We start from the raw sequence: 23965 nt of genomic DNA on the forward strand, positions 1-23965 counted from the left end.
CATAGGGGTGTAAGATATGACGCTAAATAAAATAAAATTGTCTCCACAATCTGCTTTTGAAGAAATATCGTAATATCGTGCTACAGCGCACATTCTATCGTCTGCAGTTCTGGTGCCTCTGTCATGTACTGTACAACGCCACATGCATTCACAGCAGTGTTAACTCAGCGGTACAGTTACTCTCTCATTATTTGCATGTGCTTTTAAAATCTTCATTCCTGCGCTGGTCTGACCTGTGCTTCTTCTGAGCTCCACTAAAGCCTGTCAAACAGCGCCTGATTATTGAACCAAGTTATCTTTTGCGCTAATACAGTCAAAACACACAAGGTTTACATAAGACTCAAGCACTGTTTGTTTTATTTGTATATTATGTGTACTTTTGTGTAATGTGTCTTTGTCATTCTTTTATCTTTGTTTGTAAAAAATAAAGACGCTCTTTGGCCTAAATATCTGCCATTCTTTTTTTTTTTTGTTACCTTGAAAGGCTCTGTCTTTACAATAGGGAAACTAGTATTTCTAGAAAAAACGTAATATGATATTTTTACATATTTTTTCATACACAACACACAGGACAGAGAGCTGGGTCTCTACCCGATGCTGTAAAGCTGCATTTAAGGTGGCTCCTCCATCTGTCTGTCCTAGATTAAATACTTGAGGCAAGAAGAGGACGAAAGACCTAATAAATGAGAATGTCCAACTATCACAGAGCCCTGATCATAAAAGGCAACACTTAACAGTGCAGCAATCGATGCAGTCAAAGAAATAATGCTCTGTCACCAAGAATGCGGTGATAATTCTGTTTATCAGTCTCATTTAATGCTGCAAATATCCTTGTGGTAGGTCTGGGCGATATATATTGAATATTCGCTTTCCTAAAGACAACAGCATTCGGTTAGTTTTGCAATCCTTCCAAAGACAGAGACATTTTAATAGTATTAAACTTTAGTCGTAGGACAGTGTTCAATTCATTTCTGTGAATCAATTCGATTTGATTCAAATTATTCAAATTAAATGCTTTAGTAAAAATGTACAGTATGCGTAGGTAAACACTGGTATGGTTTATTGCTACAGCATATTGTTGTCCATCTGTCAATCGATTTTCAAGGGGATGCTAAAACTTATATATATTTTACTGGTTCTAAATCAATTATTAAATATCATTGTTTCTTAATTAAATTTTGAAGAAAGCGAGGAAAAATGCCTTAATTCTGGTCAGTTATTATTATTATTTATATGTATATCAAGATATTTCAAGGTAATATACACACTACCATTCACCGATTTCCCATTCCCAGCCTGGTTCATTACTTAAAACCGCAATCATGGGTAAGACTGCTGACCAGAAGGCCATCATTGACACCCTCAAGCAAGAGGGAAAGACACAGAAAGAAATTTCTGAACGAACAGGCTGTTCCCAGAGTGCTGTATCAAGGCACCTCAGTGGGAAGTCTGTGGGAAGGAAAAAGTGTGGCAAAAAACGCTGCACAACGACAAAAGGTGACCGGACCGATTCCAGACCTTGGGGACCTACGGAAGCAGTGGACTGAGTCTGGAGTAGAAACATCCAGAGCCACCGTGCACAGGCGTGTGCAGGAAATGGGCTACAGGTGCCGCATTCCCCAGGTCAAGCCACTTTTGAACCAGAAACAGCGGCAGAAGCGCCTGACCTGGGCTACAGAGAAGCAGCACTGGACTTGTGGACAAATTTTGCATGTCATTCGGAAATCAAGGTGCCAGAGTCTGGAGGAAGACTGGGGAGAAGGAAATGCCAAAATGCCTGAAGTCCAGTTTCAAGTACCCACAGTCAGTGATGTCTGGGGTGCCATGTCAGCTGCTGGTGTTGGTCCACTGTGTTTTATCAAGGGCAGGGTCAATGCAGCTAGCTATCAGGAGATTTTGGAGCACTTCATGCTTCCATCTGCTGAAAAGCTTTATGGAGATGAAGATTTCATTTTTCAGCACGACCTGGCACCTGCTCACAGTGCCAAAACTGGTAAATGGTTTACTGACCATGGTATTACTGTGCTCAATTGGCCTGCCAACTCTCCTGACCTGAACCCCATAGAGAATCTGTGGGATATTGTGAAGAGAAAGTTGAGAGACGCAAGACCCAACACTCTGGATGAGCTTAAGGCCGCTATCGAAGCATCCTGGGCCTCCATAACACCTCAGCAGTGCCACAGGCTGATTGCCTCCATGCCACGCCGCATTGAAGCATTCACTTCTGCAAAAGGATTCCCGACCAAGTATTGAGTGCATAACTGAACATAATTATTTGAAGGTTGACTTTTTTTGTATTAAAAAAGCTTTTCTTTTATTGGTCGGATGAAATATGCAAATTTTTTGAGACAGGCATTTTGGGTTTTCATGAGCTGTATGCCAAAATCATCAATATTAAAACAATAAAAGACCTGAAATATTTCAGTTGGTGTGCAATGAATCTAAAATATATGAAAGTTTAATTTTTATCATTATATTATGGAAAATAATGAACTTTATCACAATATGCTAATTTTTTGAGAAGGACCTGTATGTATGTATGTATGTATGTGTATATATATATATATATATATATATATATATATATACATTTCTGTTTAATTTCTACAAAAATTTTGTTTAATTACATATTTCTATTTCTACAAAAGTTTTCTGTTTAATTATATATATATATATATATATATATATATATATATAATTAAACAGAAAACTTTTGCCAAATTTGCCATAACGCTCTGCCCTACCTGACAGTTTCATTACCAAGAATGGTACAAGATTAGAGAAGTGCAGAGTATTTCACAGATGTACTTTAAAGGTAGGCATAAATAGGAGTAAATGTGATAGATGTCCTCAGTTATTCCTGTATAAAGAGGTTTTTTGATGTTATAAACTCAGAATGGCTGGTGCAACTACACCCACTTAACAAGGAGTTATTAATGCGCAGCTGACAGGGACACCAGGACGAATTACTTTGGAACCCCAGTCCAAGCTCATTTTCCCAGGGTGCAGAGCAAGAGGCTCCATTATTCCCCTAACCGACGCCACACTCTCGCTGCAGGAGAACACTTTTCACAGGCTCTAACTATAAAGAAGGTGGGGATAACAAATGTTTGGTGAGACAAGTTTTCTGTTAAAAGTAGGACGTCAAGTGACACGGCTCCGTCTCAGGTGGGTTCTAGGGCTTTATTTTTAAAATCTGGATTTTCTTCCTTTTTTTTAACGGAATGAATCGGGACAAGTCCCACCCCTCTCCTGTCAGTTGAACACAATGTCAGAATGCATGGGGTCCTATTCTAAGCATTTCCCTCTCCCGCTGCGTGGTGCTAGGCTACGGATGAGCCGGAATGTCACGTGATTCGCTGCCGCAACCGTCGCTTCTGTTAGCGCTCCATGTAGGTCAGTAAGGAGGACAGAGAAAGACGCAGACCTCATTCCCACTTCGCAATATTTTGGAGCCAAAAAAAAAGTCCTGATGAAAAACAAAATCCTCTTCTACCATGCAAAAGCTTGTCATACAAAATGATAAACCTTTCCCAATGACAGTCGTAGCCCATCTCCACAAGATTAGGGGACATAACCAAATAATCTCATCAAGATAGTGGGAACATTTTATTGATGGTTGAGGAAAATATACCAATTCTATCAGAGAGAAAAGCCTGAATGAAAAGTGCAGAGTGTGTTTAGGAGAGGCACAATGGAGTTAGAAAATTACCTCGGTCTCAATGCAGTCATTTAGCGCTGTTGTTATGTTTGATCTAAGGACTTTGTAATCTTTTTCTCAAGCGTTTCAAATCAAAGTGTGACCCGACAGTAATACCACAGCAGCAAAGAAAGTGTGCATCCATGTTATTAATGGAAAAGAAACACATTTTGAAAAAAACTGACTGCGGACAATTACCTTAAAGGGGAGTGACTTCTCACTGCAGGGGCTTATGGGTAGAGAGTGAAGGCTGATGGCAGGACTGATCTCAGTGCTCTGAAAGGCAAAGATCAGAAATCTTAATATTTAATGAGCACATGAAAAGAAAATAACTACTGAAAAAAGACCATAAATAAAATTCTGCTCCCCTCACTCTAAACTAGTTGCCTCTTAGATTACTAAACTTGCCAGTACTATAAACTTTTGCTGTGACCCACACACACAGCCAAAAACTTGAAATATAATTGGCAAGAAAATACTGTAAAATAAGTGTAATAACAAAATTATCACAATTCCCACTTTTAATGTACTATTGTTAATTTATGTTTTTTCATGTAAATTTATAACACATTACTAATGTTAATTTAAACAACTTAAAATGTTAAAAAAATATATGTAGAAATTAATATTAATCAAGTTCAATAAATGAAAGAAGTTCATGATATCTAATGCACAAATTGTGTCACACTGTTAATACTCTAAAACTCACTAACGAAACACACTGGGAAATTAGCTCATGTTGTATATATTATGTAATTATACCATCCAAACAGAGGAGCAGACAGCACTGTCCTCTCTGGGCTGTAGCCTCAAACGCTTCTCTCCATCACGCTACTGCTGCCTCTTCCCCATATTAATGTGAGGAAGAGAGCTGCAGACAAAATATTGAGCGATAATATGAATGTCAGACACTTCTGTCAAAAAAAAAAAAAAAAACACTGCACTGCTAAAGTGGACAATAAAATGTTAATATTGGCCAAAATAAAAAACAAAACACAACCAAAAGAAAAGAAAAGAAAATTAACTTAAATGGGTCCTATTATGCCCTTTTTACAAGATTTAATACAAGTCTCAGGTATGACTTGAAGGGATGTGTGAAGCTTCAGCTCAAAGAACATTTATTAGTCTACGCTGTAAATCCCTTTTCGGATGGAAGCAAAAACATGTCGATTTCACGTGTGTCTGTGCCTTTACAGCTTTTACTTCAGCAACAATAAACAAAATGTTTGTTTAGTTTTAATTATCATCCCTATCGCGCTCATCAACTGTCAAATCCTCACAAAGTTGTGTCAAAAACACAAAAAGTTCACACAAACACAGTCCTTTATGTCTGCCCTGGGCAGGAATGATTTAAATTAGAAATATTGTGAAGTGTACGTTCCGGGAAAAAAAAAACTCAGGACTGTAATTAACTGTAGCAGTTCTGTGATGTACATCTGCATAGAAATAATTTATTTTTTAAAGCAGCACTTAAAACAAAACAAAAAAATAACTTAAAGCCATAAAATAAAACTCTGAGGCAATGCTTTCTTTCTTAAAGCAGCACTATTAATGGGTGTTTGTGGAGGGGCACCGTGACATTCAGTTATTCCACCGGCAGGGAGGGAAAAAAAATACCAGGAAAATGAGGTGACTATAATCAAGTAGTTTCAACGGGTCTATAAGTTTCAAACAAGGTAGAATACCACAACCATTACAATGTCATTTTGGTAAATGCATCACAGCATATGTGAATGGATTTTAAATAGCATTTCAGACTCCATAATTATTAAAAAATTCAAGACTGATCCAACATGTGCTGCTTTTGATTAATGTGTTTTCTACGCCTGCATTTAAAAGTACAAGGAGAGGACAAGAAAACTGTAATGAAAAGTGCAAACGTATTGAGGTTATCAAAGAAGCTATGAAAGCAAAAGCAAGACAAACGGTTCACTAAAGAAGATTCCAACAAGATTCAGTGCGTTCAAACTAAAACTGCTAAACGACAAAACACCACAAGTAGAGTCAAAATTATTTTCTGAAAAATGCAAAACAATGATTTAAGATTTACCCTGTTCAATGTTTAAAACTAAAATCTCTGCTCAGAATATGAAGTAATAATCAGAATGGTTATATATGGACATGGCTACACCTCAACTATTTTTGCTGGTGGGAAACGCAATAGTTATGTAAATGAAACCGGCAGGACGCACAAAAAAACAAAGCCAGTTTATTCCACAAAGGATGTCATGCCAGGTTCTGAATGCCAACAGGCACTACGGTACATAATGTTCAAAGGTGTTAAATTCAAGCCTAGGTAACATTAAAAAATATATAATATAATATAAATAATAATAATAACCATGTCTGGGAGGTACAACCCGAATTCCGGAAAAGTTGGGACGTTTTTTAAATTTTAATAAAATGAAAACTAAAGGAATTTCAAATCACATGAGCCAATATTTTATTCACAATAGAACATAGATAACGTAGCAAATGTTTAAACTGAGAAATTTTACACTTTTATCCACTTAATTAGCTCATTTAAAATTTAGTGCCTGCTACAGGTCTCAAAAAAGTTGGCACGGGGGCAACAAATGGCTAAAAAAGCAAGCAGTTTTGAAAAGATTCAGCTGGGAGAACATCTAGTGATTAATTAAGTTAATTGATATCAGGTCTGTAACATGATTAGCTATAAAAGCTTTGTCTTAGAGAAGCAGAGTCTCTCAGAAGTAAAGATGGGCAGAGGCTCTCCAATCTGTGAAAGACTGCGTAAAAAAATTGTGGAAAACTTTAAAAACAATGTTCCTCAACGTCAAATTGCAAAGGCTTTCCAAATCTCATCATCTACAGTGCATAACATCATCAAAAGATTCAGAGAAACTGGAGAAATCTCTGTGCGTAAGGGACAAGGCCGGAGACCTTTATTGGATGCCCGTGGTCTTCGGGCTCTCAGACGACACTGCATCACTCATCGGCATGATTGTGTCAATGACATTACTAAATGGGCCCAGGAATACTTTCAGAAACCACTGTCGGTAAACACAATCCGCCGTGCCATCAGCAAATGCCAACTAAAGCTCTATCATGCAAAAAGGAAGCCATATGTGAACATGGTCCAGAAGCGCCGTCGTGTCCTGTGGGCCAAGGCTCATTTAAAATGGACTATTTCAAAGTGGAATAGTGTTTTATGGTCAGACGAGTCCAAATTTGACATTCTTGTTGGAAATCACGGACGCCGTGTCCTCCGGGCTAAAGAGGAGGGAGACCTTCCAGCATGTTATCAGCGTTCAGTTCAAAGGCCAGCATCTCTGATGGTATGGGGGTGCATAAGTGCATACGGTATGAGCAGCTTGCATGTTTTGGAAGGCTCTGTGAATGCTGAAAGGTATATAAAGGTTTTAGAGCAACATATGCTTCCCTCCAAACAACGTCTATTTCAGGGAAGGCCTTGTTTATTTCAGCAGGACAATGCAAAACCACATACTGCAGCTATAACAACAGCATGGCTTCGTCGTAAAAGAGTCCGGGTGCTAACCTGGCCTGCCTGCAGTCCAGATCTTTCACCTATAGAGAACATTTGGCGCATCATTAAACGAAAAATACGTCAAAGACGACCACGAACTCTTCAGCAGCTGGAAATCTATAAAAGGCAAGAATGGGACCAAATTCCAACAGCAAAACTCCAGCAACTCATAGCCTCAATGTCCAGACGTCTTCAAACTGTTTTGAAAAGAAAAGGAGATGCTACACCATGGTAAACATGCCCCGTCCCAACTATTTTGAGACCTGTAGCAGAAATCAAAATTGAAATGAGCTCATTTTGTGCATAAAATTGTAAACTTTCTCAGTTTAAACATTTGCTATGTTATCTATGTTCTATTGTGAATAAAATATTGGCTCATGTGATTTGAAAGTCTTTTAGTTATCATTTATTAACGTCCCAACTTTTCCGGAATTCGGTTTGTAAGACGCTCTTGATTTAGGCTCTGATATCAGTCTATAGCTTTCCTTTTGTAGTAACTAAGTGTGAGCGGACAATCTATGTCCCTTTCTCATATTCACTACATAAAATTTCGTTAAATCAAAACCTCTCTGAACATTCTGAACCAGCATCCTCAATGTGCTGCCCTGAATTAGTCAGGAGAAAGGTATCAAAAAGCCCAAAAGACACAAGAAGAAACACTGGTTAAGCATATAAAACCCACCGCAGTAATGCACAAGTCATTTTGATTTTTGTTACACTGTAGTTTACAAATGCTGAGGGAAGATGGCTAATTTACATGTTAATGAGAACAGTCAGTGAAGAGGCCAAAGAACTTCCTATTCAATATTCATGTTCCCCAGTTGTGCGCTATTGTTATTGTGAGGGAATGTAAAACAGAGTTTATGCAGCTACTTCTTGGGGAAAGTGGAATGGAAATGAGGGTGTTCTGGTCAATAAATTAAGTTGGGTTATCATTATTAACTGTAAGAGATAAAACCTAAAGTTTATTTATTATTATTATTATTAATATTACTACTGTGGTGACTTCAAAGAACATTCAAATTAAATCCCATATTATTACCATAACAGACACTCCAAATAATGTTCTGAAAAGTGGGAATGCAATATTACAATTCTACAATTTTTTTTTCTAAATAATAATAAAAAAAAAAAATCATTTAAAATTCTACAAGTGAATTTACGGAGCACAGCACAAAAAAATGTATATCCATTTTGAGATTTTCTTAAAAATTACATTTAAGAGAGTCATATTATTAGTGTTTAAAAAATATATATATTAAAAGAAAAAACAAAATTGGAGTCACACAAATGTGGAATCACATAGGTAAATCTAAATGTAAAATATTAGGGAAAAATTAACATGCACTATAAATATACAATATCAACTGATATCAATTAATAGAAATAGAAATAATAAATGGGTTTGTAACCAATATGGCATTGATAAATCTCTACAAAAAACACGAAATATAAAAAAATATAAAGTGCATCCACATCCACAAAAAAAAATTATAATAATCTGCAAAAAAATGAGTTACCTGTACAGTAATAGTCTTGCTGTAACATTTTACCGGCTGAAAAAATTGACACTATGACAATCTTTTCTTTCCCTCACAGCCTTGTTTTCATTCGTGTCACATTAAGTATAGTTTCTACTCTAACCAAGGTCTACATACTGACTGAATATGTCTCTTCTGAGTGTGAGATCCTCCTGGTGTTCACCCTGAATGATGAGGCATGAAACTGCCAGGGCACGGAGAGCTCTTCTACCTGTTGTAATGTACTCGTGATGAAGGCCATGGCAGCTTCATGAATCAACTGTCAGGGGGGAACATTACCTCATGCAGGGTCCTGCGTAATCGTAGCAGAAGCGTCTTTAGCCCTGTACAGTCCTGCTGCATCAGCCTGAACGGCAATGCTTCCAGCCCGGGCAAAGTTTCATCATCACGAGACAGACAGAGGGACATCGCTCGCTGCTCCCTGGAAAGATCAAAAGACAACAATTTCTGTGAGCAGGAAACAGTCTGAGTTTTGGGGTCAAGATACCAGAAATCCCACTGAAAAATGTCCTAATGTCCTCCTGTGCGCGTTCTCAGCAGCAGGCGCGTTAGGCAGTTGGACCATTTACACTCTATATATAACCTAATGTAGGAGTGTCAATGGTCCATTTGAGAGATAGGTGGTGGTAATGCACTTATTCGATCTGCCATAAAGCAAGAAAAAGACTCCTCACGCGCCTACTGCTGAAAACGTGCATAGGAGAGTTCTAACAGTTTATATATTGCGTGAATCAGAGGTAAAAAACAAGATGAATACTGTTCAGTTTCTTGCACAGACCGATCGTTTTGTGTCTTTACACATCAATGTATCATCACGAGCCGCAGGGTTTATTTTGGTTTGTATGTTTTAGCCGTGATTCCCATCCACTTACATTATAAGACTAATAGACTGCAACGGTTTGAGCTTAAAATCTTGGTTTGTGTTCTACTGAAGAAACAAAGTCACCTACTGTACAGTTGTGGCCAAAAGTTTTGAGAATTACATAAATATTAGTTTTCAAAAAGTTTGCTGCTAAACTGCTTTTAGATCTTTGTTTCAGTTGTTTCTGTGATGTACTGAAATATAATTACAAGCACTTCATACATTTCAAAGGCTTTTATCGACAATTACATAACATTTATGCAAAGAGTCAGTATTTGCAGTGTTGGCCCTTCTTTTTCAGCACCTCTGCAATTCGACTGGGCATGCTCTCAATCAACTTCTGGGCCAAATCCTGACTGATAGCAACCCATTCTTTCATAATCACTTCTTGGAGTTTGTCAGAATTAGTGGGTTTTGGTTTGTCCACCCGCCTCTTGAGGATTGACCACAAGTTCTCAATGGGATTAAGATCTGGGGAGTTTCCAGGCCATGGACCCAAAATTTCAACATTCTGGTCCCCGAGCCACTTAGCGATCACTTTTGCCTTATGGCACGGTGCTCCATCGTGCTGGAAAATGCATTGTTCTTCAACTGTTGTTGGATTGTTGGAAGAAGTTGCTGTTGGAGGGTGTTTTGGTACCATTCTTTATTCATGGCTGTGTTTTTGGGCAGAATTGTGAGTGAGCCCACTCCCTTGGATGAGAAGCAACCCCACACATGAATGGTGTCAGGATGCTTTACTGTTGGCATGACACAGGACTGATGGTAGCGCTCACCTTTTCTTCTCCGGACAAGCCTTTTTCCAGATGCCCCAAACAATCGGAAAGGGGCTTCATCAGAGAATATGACTTTGCCCCAGTCCTCAGCAGTCCATTCACTATACTTTCTGCAGAAGATCAATCTGTCCCTGATGTTTTTTTTGGAGAGAAGTGGCTTCTTTGCTGCCCTGCTTGACACCAGGCAATCTTCCAAAAGTCTTTACCTCACTGTGTGTGCAGATGCGCTCACACCTGCCTGCTGCCATTCCTGAGCAAGCTCTGCACTGGTGGCACTCCAATCCCGCAGCTGAATCCTCTTTAGGAGACGATCCTGGCGCTTGCTGGACTTTCTTTGACGCCCTGAAGTATTCTTTACAAGAATTGAACCTCTTTCCTTGAAGTTCTTGATGATCCTATAAATTGTTGATTTAGGTGCAATCTTAGTAGCCACAATATCCTTGCCTGTGAAGCCATTTTTATGCAACGCAATGATGGCTGCACGCGTTTCTTTGCAGGTCACCATGGTTAAAAATTGAAGAACAATGAATTCAAGCATCACCCTCCTTTTAACATGTCAAGTCTGCCATTCTAACCCAATCAGCCTGACATAATGATCTCCAGCCTTGTGCTCGTCAACATTCTCACCTGAGTTAACAAGACGATTACTGAAATGATCTCAGCAGGTCCTTTAATGACAGCAATGAAATGCAGTGGAAAGGTTTTTTTGCGATTAAGTTAATTTTCATGGCAAAGAAGGATTATGCAATTCATCTGATCACTCTTCATAACATTCTGGAGTATATGCAAATTGCTATTATAAAAACTTAAGCAGCGACTTTTCCAATTTCCAATATTTATGTAATTCTCAAAACTTTTGGCCACAACTATACATCTCGGATGCCCTGGGGGTAAGCAGATAAACATACATTTTTCATTTTTGGGTGAACTTATCCCATTAATGAAATAATACCATTATTGTTCTCCTCTGATTGCGATTTAAACTTGAATTAAATGTAAATAACCTCATTTTGTCTATTGTTTTAATTGTGCAGATTTCTGTGCAAATGAACAGATCAATCATTCATGTAGTGAATGGGATCAAATTAAACTCGATTAGAAGCACTTCTTAAAAAGACTGAAAGGCAAAGGTCCAGAGTGGAGAAAAGACCCTCAAGAGACACTTGAGATGATAGTCATACCCTCTTCATCAGGCCTTTCATTGAGTCTAAGTGGATCCTAATATATATGTGAGGAATTACAAAACATTACTTTTTCCAATCTACTGAGATCTTGACTGAATGACACAGCATCTATATCAGGGGAATTATGAGCCGGGGGAAAAATGTATTTTCCAAGGATAACGTACACAATATCAAAGACTTACTACCCAAAGGTTAGGCAATATCTTTCCGTATCTCAAGAAAACAATCTCTTACACTCTTCATTTTTGAAGAAACAAAAGCACACTGTATATCAACGGCGTATATCAAAGTTATGTTCAAAGGAAGCACAGGGTATTTGGACTGATAAAAAATCTCTTATTTAGAATCCCACACAAAACATGAAGAGAGACCTCTTGCTAATTACGAATCTGTTTCTGCTCAACAGAAAGATCACATCTTTATGTGTTTCTGGGCTTCAGATCGAATTTAATTCAATATGCTTCAGATATAATTAAGTATTTCTGCTTTTTAAAAGTACACCGATAACAGAAGATCAAAAGGAACCTTAGAGTTTTTGATTAGAATTAAGCATTGATTCCTGGGAACCCATCCAACAAGAGCTCTACAGAGTCTATAAACACAGTCAGGCTACCGAACAAACATCTGACACTTTTGTTGTCGTTTTTCATTACCACACTGTTTATTTCAGGGCCTTTGTGGTGAGTGTCCTTGGAGCTGCTAGAAGAAAGTGAAATTTCACTTTGCTACTGCATGTCAGGTTACAAGCTTTCCATCTCACACTTGTCAATAAATATCACGTTCTGAAACATCCTCTCTGAAAAATGGGAATATGTTTTCTTGTTTCTCAATCCATAGCATCGACTGGTAAAACACTATGCATCCTCAAGGAAAATATCAAGTGGTTCTTCTTTGCGAAATTGACAAAAGATTTCATAAATGGCTGGGGTTGCTAAATGCCTCAGAAAGCATAGACAGAATCCTGACTTATTCATGATCCTCAAGCTGAGACATGGCATAGGAGAAGGTGTTCTTATTCAACATATTCATTCAAATATTAAAGCCAGTATAACTCCATGTCTGCACAGAAAGCCAACAGTTAAAGCACACTTCATTCTTTGTTTTTGCCTGTGAGAACTGACTATGGCACCTAACAGATTCCTCTAATATTGTATCATACTGTGAGTCAACTGATATATTTGTCAAAGCATGCCATGGAAAAATCGATCATTCCACACGTGAATTCTAAAAGCAGAAGTATGGAAACACTATGCTTATAACTTAAAAAGGAAATCAGAGCAATGCAGAAGAGTATATTGTACCTTACAAATTCTAGATTTGTAGCTCTGACACCTGAGTGTTTTAACACCATTCTGATATGTTTTTCAGAAAAACAATTAAGAAGAAGAAAAAAAGAGAGAACTCAACTTTGCACTTTCGAGCAATTTCCGGACACATTAAAAACACAGACCTCCTATAAACCGAACTCTCAGTGTCAATATTCTGTCTTGAAGGGGACGTCATTTACTTGAAAGAAACTCTATGCATCAGTTAATTATAGATTCAATCATTAATTAAAATTTTAGATGGCAGGGCCTCTGTGATTCGGCTTAAGTAGTGTGATTGCTACAATAACTAGAGAAATTTGAGAGGCGAATCTGACATTGTGACAACACTTAGCCTATATGAACATGCAAACAAAAAATAAGCCTTGCTTTTGACCGATATTTAGTTTGTAATTCCAATCCTATAGCCATGGACCATCATGTTAATTTACAATAATAAAGCCTATGCATTCTAATACGTAGAGAGCCCACTAAATTTTGGAACAAAGCCTGTACAGTGTACATTATTTATGATATCACACAAACCATTTATAATTTAGTTAAGGCAATACTATTATTAATCAGGTCTTTGAACACACTTTGCTCCAAGATGTACCTAAAAGCTGCTGACCTCAGGGTCTTTTCATTGTGCTTCAGTTGAAGCTTTGTATCAACGTTTACACTAACACACAGTTAAAAAAATATTTTGCAGTTTAGTTGTTTCAATTAATTATTTTAAGTTGACACAAATTTAATTTGTTTATTCAATTTAACATTTTAAGTTTTTACTGTTTAAGCTAGTTTGTAAGTTGACTGAACCAGAGTATTTGCCCCCTCAACTTAAAAAAAAAAATAAATAAATAAATTGTGTTCTCAACCATCTTTGTAAGCTTCTCCACAAAGTTCGGAAATTCATATAGATATATTAGCGTTGCTCAAAATGCACAAGCATTTTTTTTTTTTAAAGACCAATCATTTTGCTAGATAAGACCCTTATTCCAGTGACGTGGCCAAGGATGGTGATTCATACTCGGAATTTGTGCCCTGCATCATTTATCCCATCCTTAGTGCACACACACACACACACACACCCGGAGCAGTGGGTGGCCTTTTTTTTTTTTTTTTTTTGCTGCAGTGCCCAGGGAGCAGTTGGGGGTTCGGTGCCTTGCTCAAGGGCACCTCAAGCGTGGCATTGAAGGTGGAAGAAAGTGCTGTACATTCACTCCCCCCACTCTACTGGGTGCTCTTTGTGTGTACACACTCGGCTGGGATCATGTAGAGACCTTTGAAGCTGCACTTAAAAAGCAAATTTGGACCTTCAACCCATTGGTTCCCATTTAAGTCCAATATATGGAGAAAAATCCTTGAATCCTTTTCCTCAAAAACCTTAATTTCTTTGCGACTGAAGAAAGACATGAACATCTGGGATGACATAGGGATGAGTAAATTATCAGGAAATGTTTATTCTGGAAGTGAACTAATCCTTTAATTGAACAACGTAAACTTTTTAGGTAATTTTTATAAGAGACTACATCTAGTTGAGAGAACCTAAATTTGAAAGTTTACTTAATCCTCTTAATTGCTTGAATAAGTTAATACAATCTTTAATCCAAAGTTATGACAACAAAACAACATTAGATTTAAAATCTTTTATACTTAGAACAAAAGACAAAAACAACAAATTGAAATTCATAGTTTCAATGAGCTCAGAATGTTCAAAATCCACTGTGTCTTCAGCGGCTCAGATGTCGGGAGTAAATCACAACTGCTATGTTCATTAATACATCCAACAACAGAATACCTCAATTGGCTCCAGCGGTGAAACAATGGTGGACTGATGACAGCTCACTCAGGGTGGGTCTAAGGTAAGACGCCAGTCCAATCTGTGCCGAAACACCAGTCAATCAAACTATTGTGGGAGGGGCCTGTCTCGATTTAAAAAAGGGGAAATTATTTAACGAGATTTAAAAAAAATAATAATAACACTAGGTGGATTTTTATCATTATAGGGTGGTTGTGTACACACACTGACAACACACATTTCAGTTCAAACAACTTGTAAAAGTACATGTAGTATGTGATGACCCCTTTAAGTCACCTGCACTACCCCACGACATAATATCCTTTATCTCCTCACTTCTGCCCATGATCTGATTATGCCACTGCAAACACTGTCACCTAGTCTGATCTTTTATGCATATAACCTCTGCTTAGCAGGTTGACATCCCCGCCGCGTGAGCCCTCATTTAGAAGCTGTACATTATTTCAAGTTGTTGACAGGCAGAGCACCAGAGTTCTGTACTGGCATCTGTCAGATGCAAAAGACTCCCTCAGATGAGTGAATGTTCAGTGTTACACCTATTAGCACAATTTTCTCATTAGGCCATTAGCATCCTCATTAGCATTAGGCAAGACTGGCCCTTTGTTCTTTTAATTGCATTTTTAAGTTTGCACTAAAGGAGCAAACTCCATAGCTGCACAGACAAGTATTTGGAAACCAGTGATCTGAATGCATGGCTTCTAGGAGCAGGGTTCAGATCAGAGAAATGCTCACTGTCCTTCCTAGTATAGTTTAGTGTTGTCAAAAGACCCGGTACTTCGGTACCAAGTTGGTACTAAAAAACATCTCGGTTACGTATGTAACCTTGGTTCCCTGAATAGGGAACGAGATGCTGCGGTGACGTCACCACGTATGGGAACACCTTCGGTGTGACGAATGTCTGAAGCCCTATACCATCCCGCCAATCCTATTGGCCAAATAGCGCGTGGCACCGCCCAGTCATGCGTAGGCATATATATACCTGGTGCCGCGCGCCATTTACCTCAGATTTCATGACGAGAAGGGAAGAAAAACTATCAAGGTAAGGCACGGCCAGAACCGCAGCATCTCGTTCCCTATTCAGGGAACCAAGGTTACATACGTAACCGAGATGTTCCCTTTCATAGGTCACTTCGATGCTGCGGTGACGTCACCACGTATGGGAACGCTATACCATCACGCCTGACGTACCTGATAGCTTGGATCCAAGGAAGCATCTGCTCAAGCGGAGAGAACCCGGGAGCCAGGGGCCATCCTCACATCCAGACTGTAAGACCTGATAAAAGTGCTCGGTGAGGACCAGCCTGCCGCAGCACAGATATCATCCATAGAAGATCCACTGAGAAAGGCTTGAGAAGAAGCCACTGCTCTTGTGGAATGACCTTTTACTCCTAAGGGCGAAGCGAGCCCGCGCGCCTCATAGGCCAAGGAAATAGCCTCCACCAGCCAATGGGACATGCGCTGTTTCGTAACTGCATGGCCCTTATTCTTATGTCCAAAACAGACAAACAGCTGGTCAGACTCACGCCATGGGGCAGTGCGATCCACATAAGTCCTCAACGCCCTCACAGGGCAAAGACTTAGATCTCCAGACTCTGTCGCAGCAGGAGAAAAGGCCTCCAGGACCACCTGCTGAAAATGAAAAGGATTAGACGCGACCTTAGGAACATAATTAGGCCTAGGTCGCAACAACACTTTCACAGAGCCTGGTGCAAACTCCATGCACGAGGGTGAGACAGAGAGAGCCTGTAAATCCCCAACTCTTTTAAGGGAGGATAAAGCCATGAGAAGAAGTGTCTTCAGAGACAGGAGCTTATCCGATACAGTTTCCAGGGGCTCAAACGGATGCCCTGACAAACCCAGTAACACAATGGATAAATCCCATGAAGGAACTCGCACAGGGCGGAAAGGCCTCAACCGTCGCGCACCCTGTATAAAGCGAGAAACCAGTGGATGACGACCCACTGAAACACCACCTATATGCTCATGGTGAGCTGAGATAGCTGCCACATAAACCTTCAGGGTGGCTGGTGTCAATCCCTCCGAAAAACGGTCTTGAAGAAACTCCAGTACTGAAGCCACAGGGCAGTAAACTGGATCCACATCATGAGTTTCACACCATGTCATAAACAGTTTCCACTTGAAAGCATATAAGCGTCTCGTAGAAACTGCTCTAGAGTTCAATATAGTCTCGGTAGTTTCAGCAGAAAGACCGGGACATATCAACTCACTCCGCTCAGAGGCCACGCCCACAGGTTCCACAGATCTGGTCTGGGATGCCAGATCCGTCCCTGTGCTTGCGATAATAAATCCCGTCTGAGGGGAATCTCCACCGGAGAGCCCGCTAACAGATTGATGAGATCCGCAAACCACGGCTGTGTGTGCCATCGCGGAGCCACCAGCAACAGCTGTCCCACTCTGTCCCGCCGTATTCTGCATAATACCGCTGGGACTAGCCGAATCGGAGGAAACGCATACAAGCTGGTCCTGGGCCAGCTGTGAGCTAGCGCATCCAGACCCAGGGGTGATGGAGGGCTTAGGGAGAACCATAGCGGGCAATGCGTAGTCGTGCTCGACGCGAATAAATCCACTTCCGCTTCCCCGAAAATATGCCATAGGTGATTCACCGTTTGGGGGTGTAATCTCCATTCCCCTTGTTCCAGAGTCTGCCTGGATAATAAATCCGCTCCGAAGTTCAGTCGTCCGGGGATGTGAACAGCCCGGATCGACAGAAATTTGTCGTGAGACCAAAGAAGAATCCGCCTCGCCAGTCTGCACAGAGGGCGAGAACGTAATCCTCCCTGATGGTTCAGATAAGCCACGACCGCAGTGTTGTCCGTTCTGAGAAGCACATGACGGCCGGTCAGTAGACTCGAAAAATACTGGAGAGCCAGAAAAACCGCCAGTAATTCCAATTTGTTTATGTGCCAGCTGCGTTGTGCCGCTGTCCACACTCCGTGGGCTGGGCGCCCCTGACAAACAGCTCCCCACCCGGTCAAAGACGCGTCTGTCGTGACAGTTTCTCGGGAAGCACAAATTCCCAGCCGAACCCCGGTGAGGAGAAATTCGGCTGATGTCCATTGCTTTAACGACATCACACACCTCCGCGTCACCGAGATCGTTCGATGCGGAGAACAACGGGGTGAAATATTCTGTCGTTTCGTCCACCACTGAAACGGGCGCATGTAAAGCAAACCCAGATGAATCACGGGAAGCGCCGCCGCCATTAGACCTAGTAGTCTGAGGCACAGTCTCACTGTCACTGTGTGACCCGCCCTGAAGTGCTGAACGCATGACGTAATCGACTGAGCGAAACAGCGGCGGCTGAGCGAGCCGTCATGACGGGCCGTTAGATGAAGACCCTTTGAAGCGCTCCTCGAGCTCTGAAAACTGGATCGTGCATAGTGTCTAAGGAAGCGATTGGTGTTACAGTTGGCTCCAATGCTGTTCGAGGCGCTGTTTGCGGCGAAACAGTCAGGGTTTGAGCGTGGGGACTGCAATGAGAGTGTTGGATGCGCGAAAGCGGTCCAACAGCGCTCTCTAGCGGAGGGCACAGTCCCTGGCAGGCAGCGAAAAAATCAGGAGCTGCTGTTATGTGCCCGAGGGCGAGAGGCCTTGGCCGTCGAACTCAGGTTCAATCTTTTTCGCTGGCGTTGTTGAGCCGGTGGAACAACCCTAGGGCCCCAGTCCTTGCGAGGGGGCGCCATAGGTGAAGGCTCTTCCCGAGAGGGCACTTGCTGGCGGTGAGAGGAGGTTGAGCGAGAACGCGCGGGCGCCTGACGGCGTTCAACCTCTCTGGGTCTGCGGGGAATCAGCTGGCGGAAAGCGGCTGATTGTTGTTTCGCTGCTGTGAACTTCTCCACCACTGAAGTGACCGCCTCTCCAAATAAACCGTCCTTAGACACAGGGGTATCCATGAGGAAAGATTTATCCTTTTCCTTTATATCGGTGAGATTAAGCCAGAGGTGGCGCTCAACCGTAATTAATCCAGCCATGGAACGGCCCACTGCTCGAGCAGTATGTTTGGTAGCACGAAGCGCCAAATCAGTAGCTCGCCGTAGTTCCTTGACCGCCTCAGGTGTAATGCCGTCCCCCTCGTCCAATCCTTTTAACAGCTCCGCTTGGTAGGCCTGAAGGATCGCCATGGAATGAAGCGAAGCAGCCGCTTGACCAGCGGCCATATAGGATTTTCCCACTAAGCTAGACGTGACTCGACACGCCTTCGAGGGGAGGAGGGGGCGGGACTTCCACGCCGCGGCCGAATTAGGCGCAAGATGTTCGGCGAGAGTCTCTTCTATCGGCGGTATCGCTGTATAGCCGTGACTCGCCATGCTCGAAATGGTGGCGAAATCCGCGGCCGCAGCGTTCGTGATGCGCGCCGCAAACGGCTGTTTCCAGGACCTCGAAACCTCCTGGTGGAGGTCCGGGAAAAAGGGTAAAGGCCTCCGGGGCTGCGCAGGTGTCCGACTAGTTAGAAAACGGTCGTCCAGCTTCGAAGAAGGTTGGGCCTCGGCCTTCTCAACCTCCAATTCCAGCCCCAATGTACCCACTGCACGGGAAACCACATCCAACAGCTCACTGTAGGAGGGGGAAACACGCCTCTCCTGTCCACTAGGAGGGAGAGGGCTCGTGTCGGCCGCGAAGTCCTCGGACCCCGAGGCCGCAGTGGAAAGAACGTCGTCATCATGGCGGTCACAACCGAAGGAGATGGCACTACATGCCCCCGGTGTGGGCCGTAAATCCTCACAGGAGAAAACGACAGGTTCAAAAGTTTTCCTGTGTATTAGGGTAGGGGAGAGCGAGCGATGTGGAGAGTAATTTTCCATCGCTGAACTGTCCTCGAGCTCCATGTCACACGTGTCACCCCAAGCTATCACCTCGTGCGGTGCCTCGGCAGTCGCAGAAGTGGTGTGGCGGGGGTTAGACACGGCGACATCGGAGAACACATCTACCCTCGAGCGAAGGACCCTGAGTCGCAGGCCATCGCAATGGGGGCATGAAGAAAGGCCGCTAAGCGCCTCCTGTGCGTGGTGTAAGCCTAGGCAGACTACGCACCTGTCATGAGTGTCCCCCTGAACGATGTACCTGGTACACGGGTCCTTGCACTTCTTGAAACTCATCGCGTCCGCGGAGAGGAGTATACTGCTCGTGACGATTCGCTGAGAACGCGAGACAATAGGGCACAGAAGATTCGCTTCGTACTGAAGGAATGAAATCTGAGGTAAATGGCGCGCGGCACCAGGTATATATATGCCTACGCATGACTGGGCGGTGCCACGCGCTATTTGGCCAATAGGATTGGCGGGATGGTATAGGGCTTCAGACATTCGTCACACCGAAGGTGTTCCCATACGTGGTGACGTCACCGCAGCATCGAAGTGACCTATGAAAGGGAAATTTAAATGTGACGGTACCAGGTTTCTTTAAGTACCGGTAGTACCGAGGTCCCTTTCAAACCCGGTTCTTGACGCATACAGCGCTATGATTTCCGCGAAGCAGAAAATGAGGACGGAATCTCAAATCCAGTCATGAAAATGAAACTTACATTTTAATATGGACAGTCATATAATTAGTCAAAGTTAGCATAAATTAATCAAATCAAATCTCCATATGGACCAGTATCTGTAAATGTTAAGGCGCAAATGTTGCTTGAAATATGAATCCGTGTTCTGCGCGTCTCTGTGTGAATGATCAAATGGCAGAGACGTTCAAGTTTGTTTACTACATAGACTGAAGCGCATGACACTTGCATTAATTTCAGCATCTGAGCTTCAGAGTTCTCTCTCCATCAAGCGATCTTTTCAGTTTCTCACACATGCAAAAGAGAGAGAGAGCGAGAGTCTTACCATGCTGAATCGACACGCTATATGTAAACTATTCTTTATTGTATTTTCCTGTAATGGAGTTCATTTAGAATTATTCATATTCATTTTTGAACAAGCAGAAGACATACTGGTTTCTCCGGTAGTGGGCGGAGCTAATGCGCAAAAGGCAATTTCATTGGCTGGCGCTGATTTTGTACCGTCCCTGTTTTGATTTCAGCAAATCAGTTTGACCGAACGCAGACAACGTGATTAATATTCATGAACCCAGCAGCTCATCAATTCATAGTGCATTGGATATACATTAGTATGATAGTAGAATTAGTAGTAGTATTATCTTTTAATAATAATTAATATGAATACTAATTAATATGATCTATTACTATTTTTTTTACAGAAACCATCAATGACCAAAAATATCTTAAGCATCACCACCAGTTTTAAGTTCAGTAAAAATGACAAATATGCATTCATTAGGCCTAAAAGTTAATTTTTACATAAAGGCATTGTGCTAGAAATATTACTATTATTTAGTAAAATGTATGTGATACTGCTACTACTGTTGAAAAAATGTATAAAACTTTATTTTTTAAAGAAATAAATCATAATATTTCTTACATGTTTTAATTTTTTTTTTAAATCCCCTTTATTTACCAGAAATAAAATGTGTTTAAATTTCATAAATTAAAAGACAAATTAAATTTGGGTGAAACTTGTTTACTGTTTTTCATAATTACAGGTCCTTCTCAAATAATTATCATATTGTGATAAAAGTTCATTATTTTCCATTATGTAATGATAAAAATTAAACTTTCATATATTTTAGATTCATTGCACACCAACTGAAATATTTCAGGTCTTTTATTGTTTTAATACTGATGATTTTGGCATACAGCTCATGAAAACCCCAAATTCCTATCTCAAAAAATTAGCATATTTCATCCGACCAATAAAAGAAAAGTGTTTTTAATACAAAAAAAGTCAACCTTTAAATAATTATGTTCAGTTATGCACTCAATACTTGGTCGGGAATCCTTTTGCAGAAATGACTGCTTCAATGCGGCGTGGCATGGAGGCAATCAGCCTGTGGCACTGCTGAGGTGTTATGGAGGCCCAGGATGCTTCGATAGCGGCCTTAAGCTCATCCAGAGTGTTGGGTCTTGCGTCTCTCAACTTTCTCTTCACAATATCCCACAGATTCTCTATGGGGTTCAGGTCAGGAGAGTGGGCAGGCCAATTGAGCACAGTAATACCATGGTCAGTAAACCATTTACCAGTGGTTTTGGCACTGTGAGCAGGTGCCAGGTCGTGCTGAAAAATTAAATCTTCATCTCCATAAAGCTTTTCAGCAGATGGAAGCATGAAGTGCTCCAAAATCTCCTGATAGTTAGCTGCATTGACCCTGCCCTTGATAAAATACAGTGGACCAACACCAGCAGCTGACATGGCACCCCAGACCATCACTGACTGTGGGTACTTGACACTGGACTTCAGGTATTTTGGCATTTCCTTCTCCCCAGTCTTCCTCCAGACTCTGGCACCTTGATTTTCGAATGACATGCAAAATTTGCTTTCATCCGAAAAAAGTACTTTGGACCACTGAGCAACATTCCAGTGCTGCTTCTCTGTAGCCCATTTCCTGAACACGCCTGTGCACGGTGGCTCTGGATGTTTCTACTCCAGACTCCGCAGGTCCCCGAAGGTCTGGAATTGGTCCTTCTCCACAATCTTCCTCAGAGTCCAGTCACCTCTTCTCGTTGTGCAGCGTTTTTGCCACACTTTTTCCTTCCCACAGACTTCCCACTGAGGTGCCTTGATACAGCACTCTGGGAACAGCCTATTCGTTCAGAAATTTCTTTCTGTGTCTTACCCTCTCGCTTGAGGGTGTCAATGATGGCCTTCTGGACAGCAGTCAGGTCGGCAGTCTTACCCATGATTGCAGGGGTAGAAAAACTTGTAGAAAAACTTTAAACACAATTGTAAATAAGTATAAAGAATGGCATTGGTTTTATTTTTAGTGCTAAAAAGTTTTTTTTTAATTAGCATATTTTTGTGTTTTGCTTTCGTACCTAAATTGGTACAGAGAACCGTGGATTTTCACTGGTATCGGTACCGAATACTGAAATTTTGGTACCGTGACAACACTAGTATAGTTATTATCGTAATGTGAGAGATCCAAAAACTTGTGCCCTTTTTCTGCTGGCAAAACAAGATACAGAGATGGACTGCTGTAAACATTGAGAGGGACTCTATAAGATGGATTCAGCTTTGATGTGAGCATCAGAGAGAGAGAGAGAGAGAGAGAGAGAGATAAAAACAGAGTGAAAAGAGGTATTAATGTAAATGATCTTCCCTACCAGCCAAAGATGAATTTTCACACAAGGTGTAGGATGTATGACCAAAATCTTTTATCACAGTATGAGTAATTTTATATCATGGTAACAGAATCATACACAATAGTTAATTTTCCTAGAAATACCCCCATTAATTTGTCATTAATTTATTTTAAGATGTAATATATGAAAACATTATTATTATTATTAACAATGTTAAAATGCTACATTTATCTGTGAATTCTTGAAATTATTATTTGTAAAGAACAGCATTTATCTGAAATATATTTTGTATGGTCACTTTAAATCAATTTAAGCATTCTTGCTGAATAAAAGTAACAAAAAAAACTCACCCAATATTTTTTTCTTATAATAAAAGTAAAAACAATTACATTATATTACAATATTACATTATATTGTGCTATATTGGTATGAGCCATTAAAAAAGAAAAGAAAAAAACACATCGTTTGACTACTAACATTGCATATTCACAGACCACTCAGTTCAGATTTCTGCCAGCAATACTAAGTCAACAGTTTTTCACACTGCCATCAACCATCTCCATCAAACTCATTTTTGAGCTTTGACTCATTTTTATTACGACGGCTATCTTCAGGCAAGGATCAGCAACCTCGGCGATGACATCATCTCTGTTTGTTTGTTTACCCTGAACTTTTCAACACCAAACATCCTAAAAGCTTAACTGTGTTGATTTTGCTCATTATGTGACGTCCCTTGTGGCTTATTTGTGGTTTATTCATTTCTAGCAGGGAGTTAAGCGATGATGTCAGAGCAGACGTGGTAGGGGTTGCAGGCGGTTTGTTGACATTAAAGCAATGTTTCTGGTTGATCAAATATTTACGCCTTTAGGAGGAGTCATTTGTTGAATGTCTTACATGAATGAGCTTAATTTAAAACTGACAAATTCAATGGACATTTAATGTTATATCTTTGTTTCTCCCCTCAAAAAAATATGAATCACTCAAGCATTAAGAGATTTTTAATTTTCTAATAGAAGGTATCGATCCTTAATGTAGAAGAAAATTAGAGTCAACATGTCATAAAGGCCTCAAAAAGTCCTTTTGCCATTTCTGACTAAGAACCACTTGTGTTTTTAC

The 23965-nt window shown here is 40.8% G+C and overlaps 1 protein-coding gene across 2 annotated transcripts in view; it reads right to left on the reverse strand.

The window, feature by feature from the left end:
• Positions 1-23965, reverse strand: part of LOC132114490 (serine-rich coiled-coil domain-containing protein 1-like) — a 92392-nt gene that overhangs the window by 41426 nt on the left and 27001 nt on the right. For both annotated transcript variants that reach the window (XM_059522631.1, XM_059522632.1), the window contains exons 6-7: positions 9026-9167; positions 3899-3976 (exon numbers count right to left, since the gene is read on the reverse strand). In XM_059522631.1, the coding sequence (XP_059378614.1) occupies positions 3899-3976; positions 9026-9167 (220 nt within the window). The remainder of the gene's footprint in view (positions 1-3898; positions 3977-9025; positions 9168-23965) is intronic.

This window comes from Carassius carassius, chromosome 34 (assembly GCF_963082965.1).
Source record: "Carassius carassius chromosome 34, fCarCar2.1, whole genome shotgun sequence".
Classification (NCBI taxonomy): domain Eukaryota; kingdom Metazoa; phylum Chordata; class Actinopteri; order Cypriniformes; family Cyprinidae; genus Carassius; species Carassius carassius.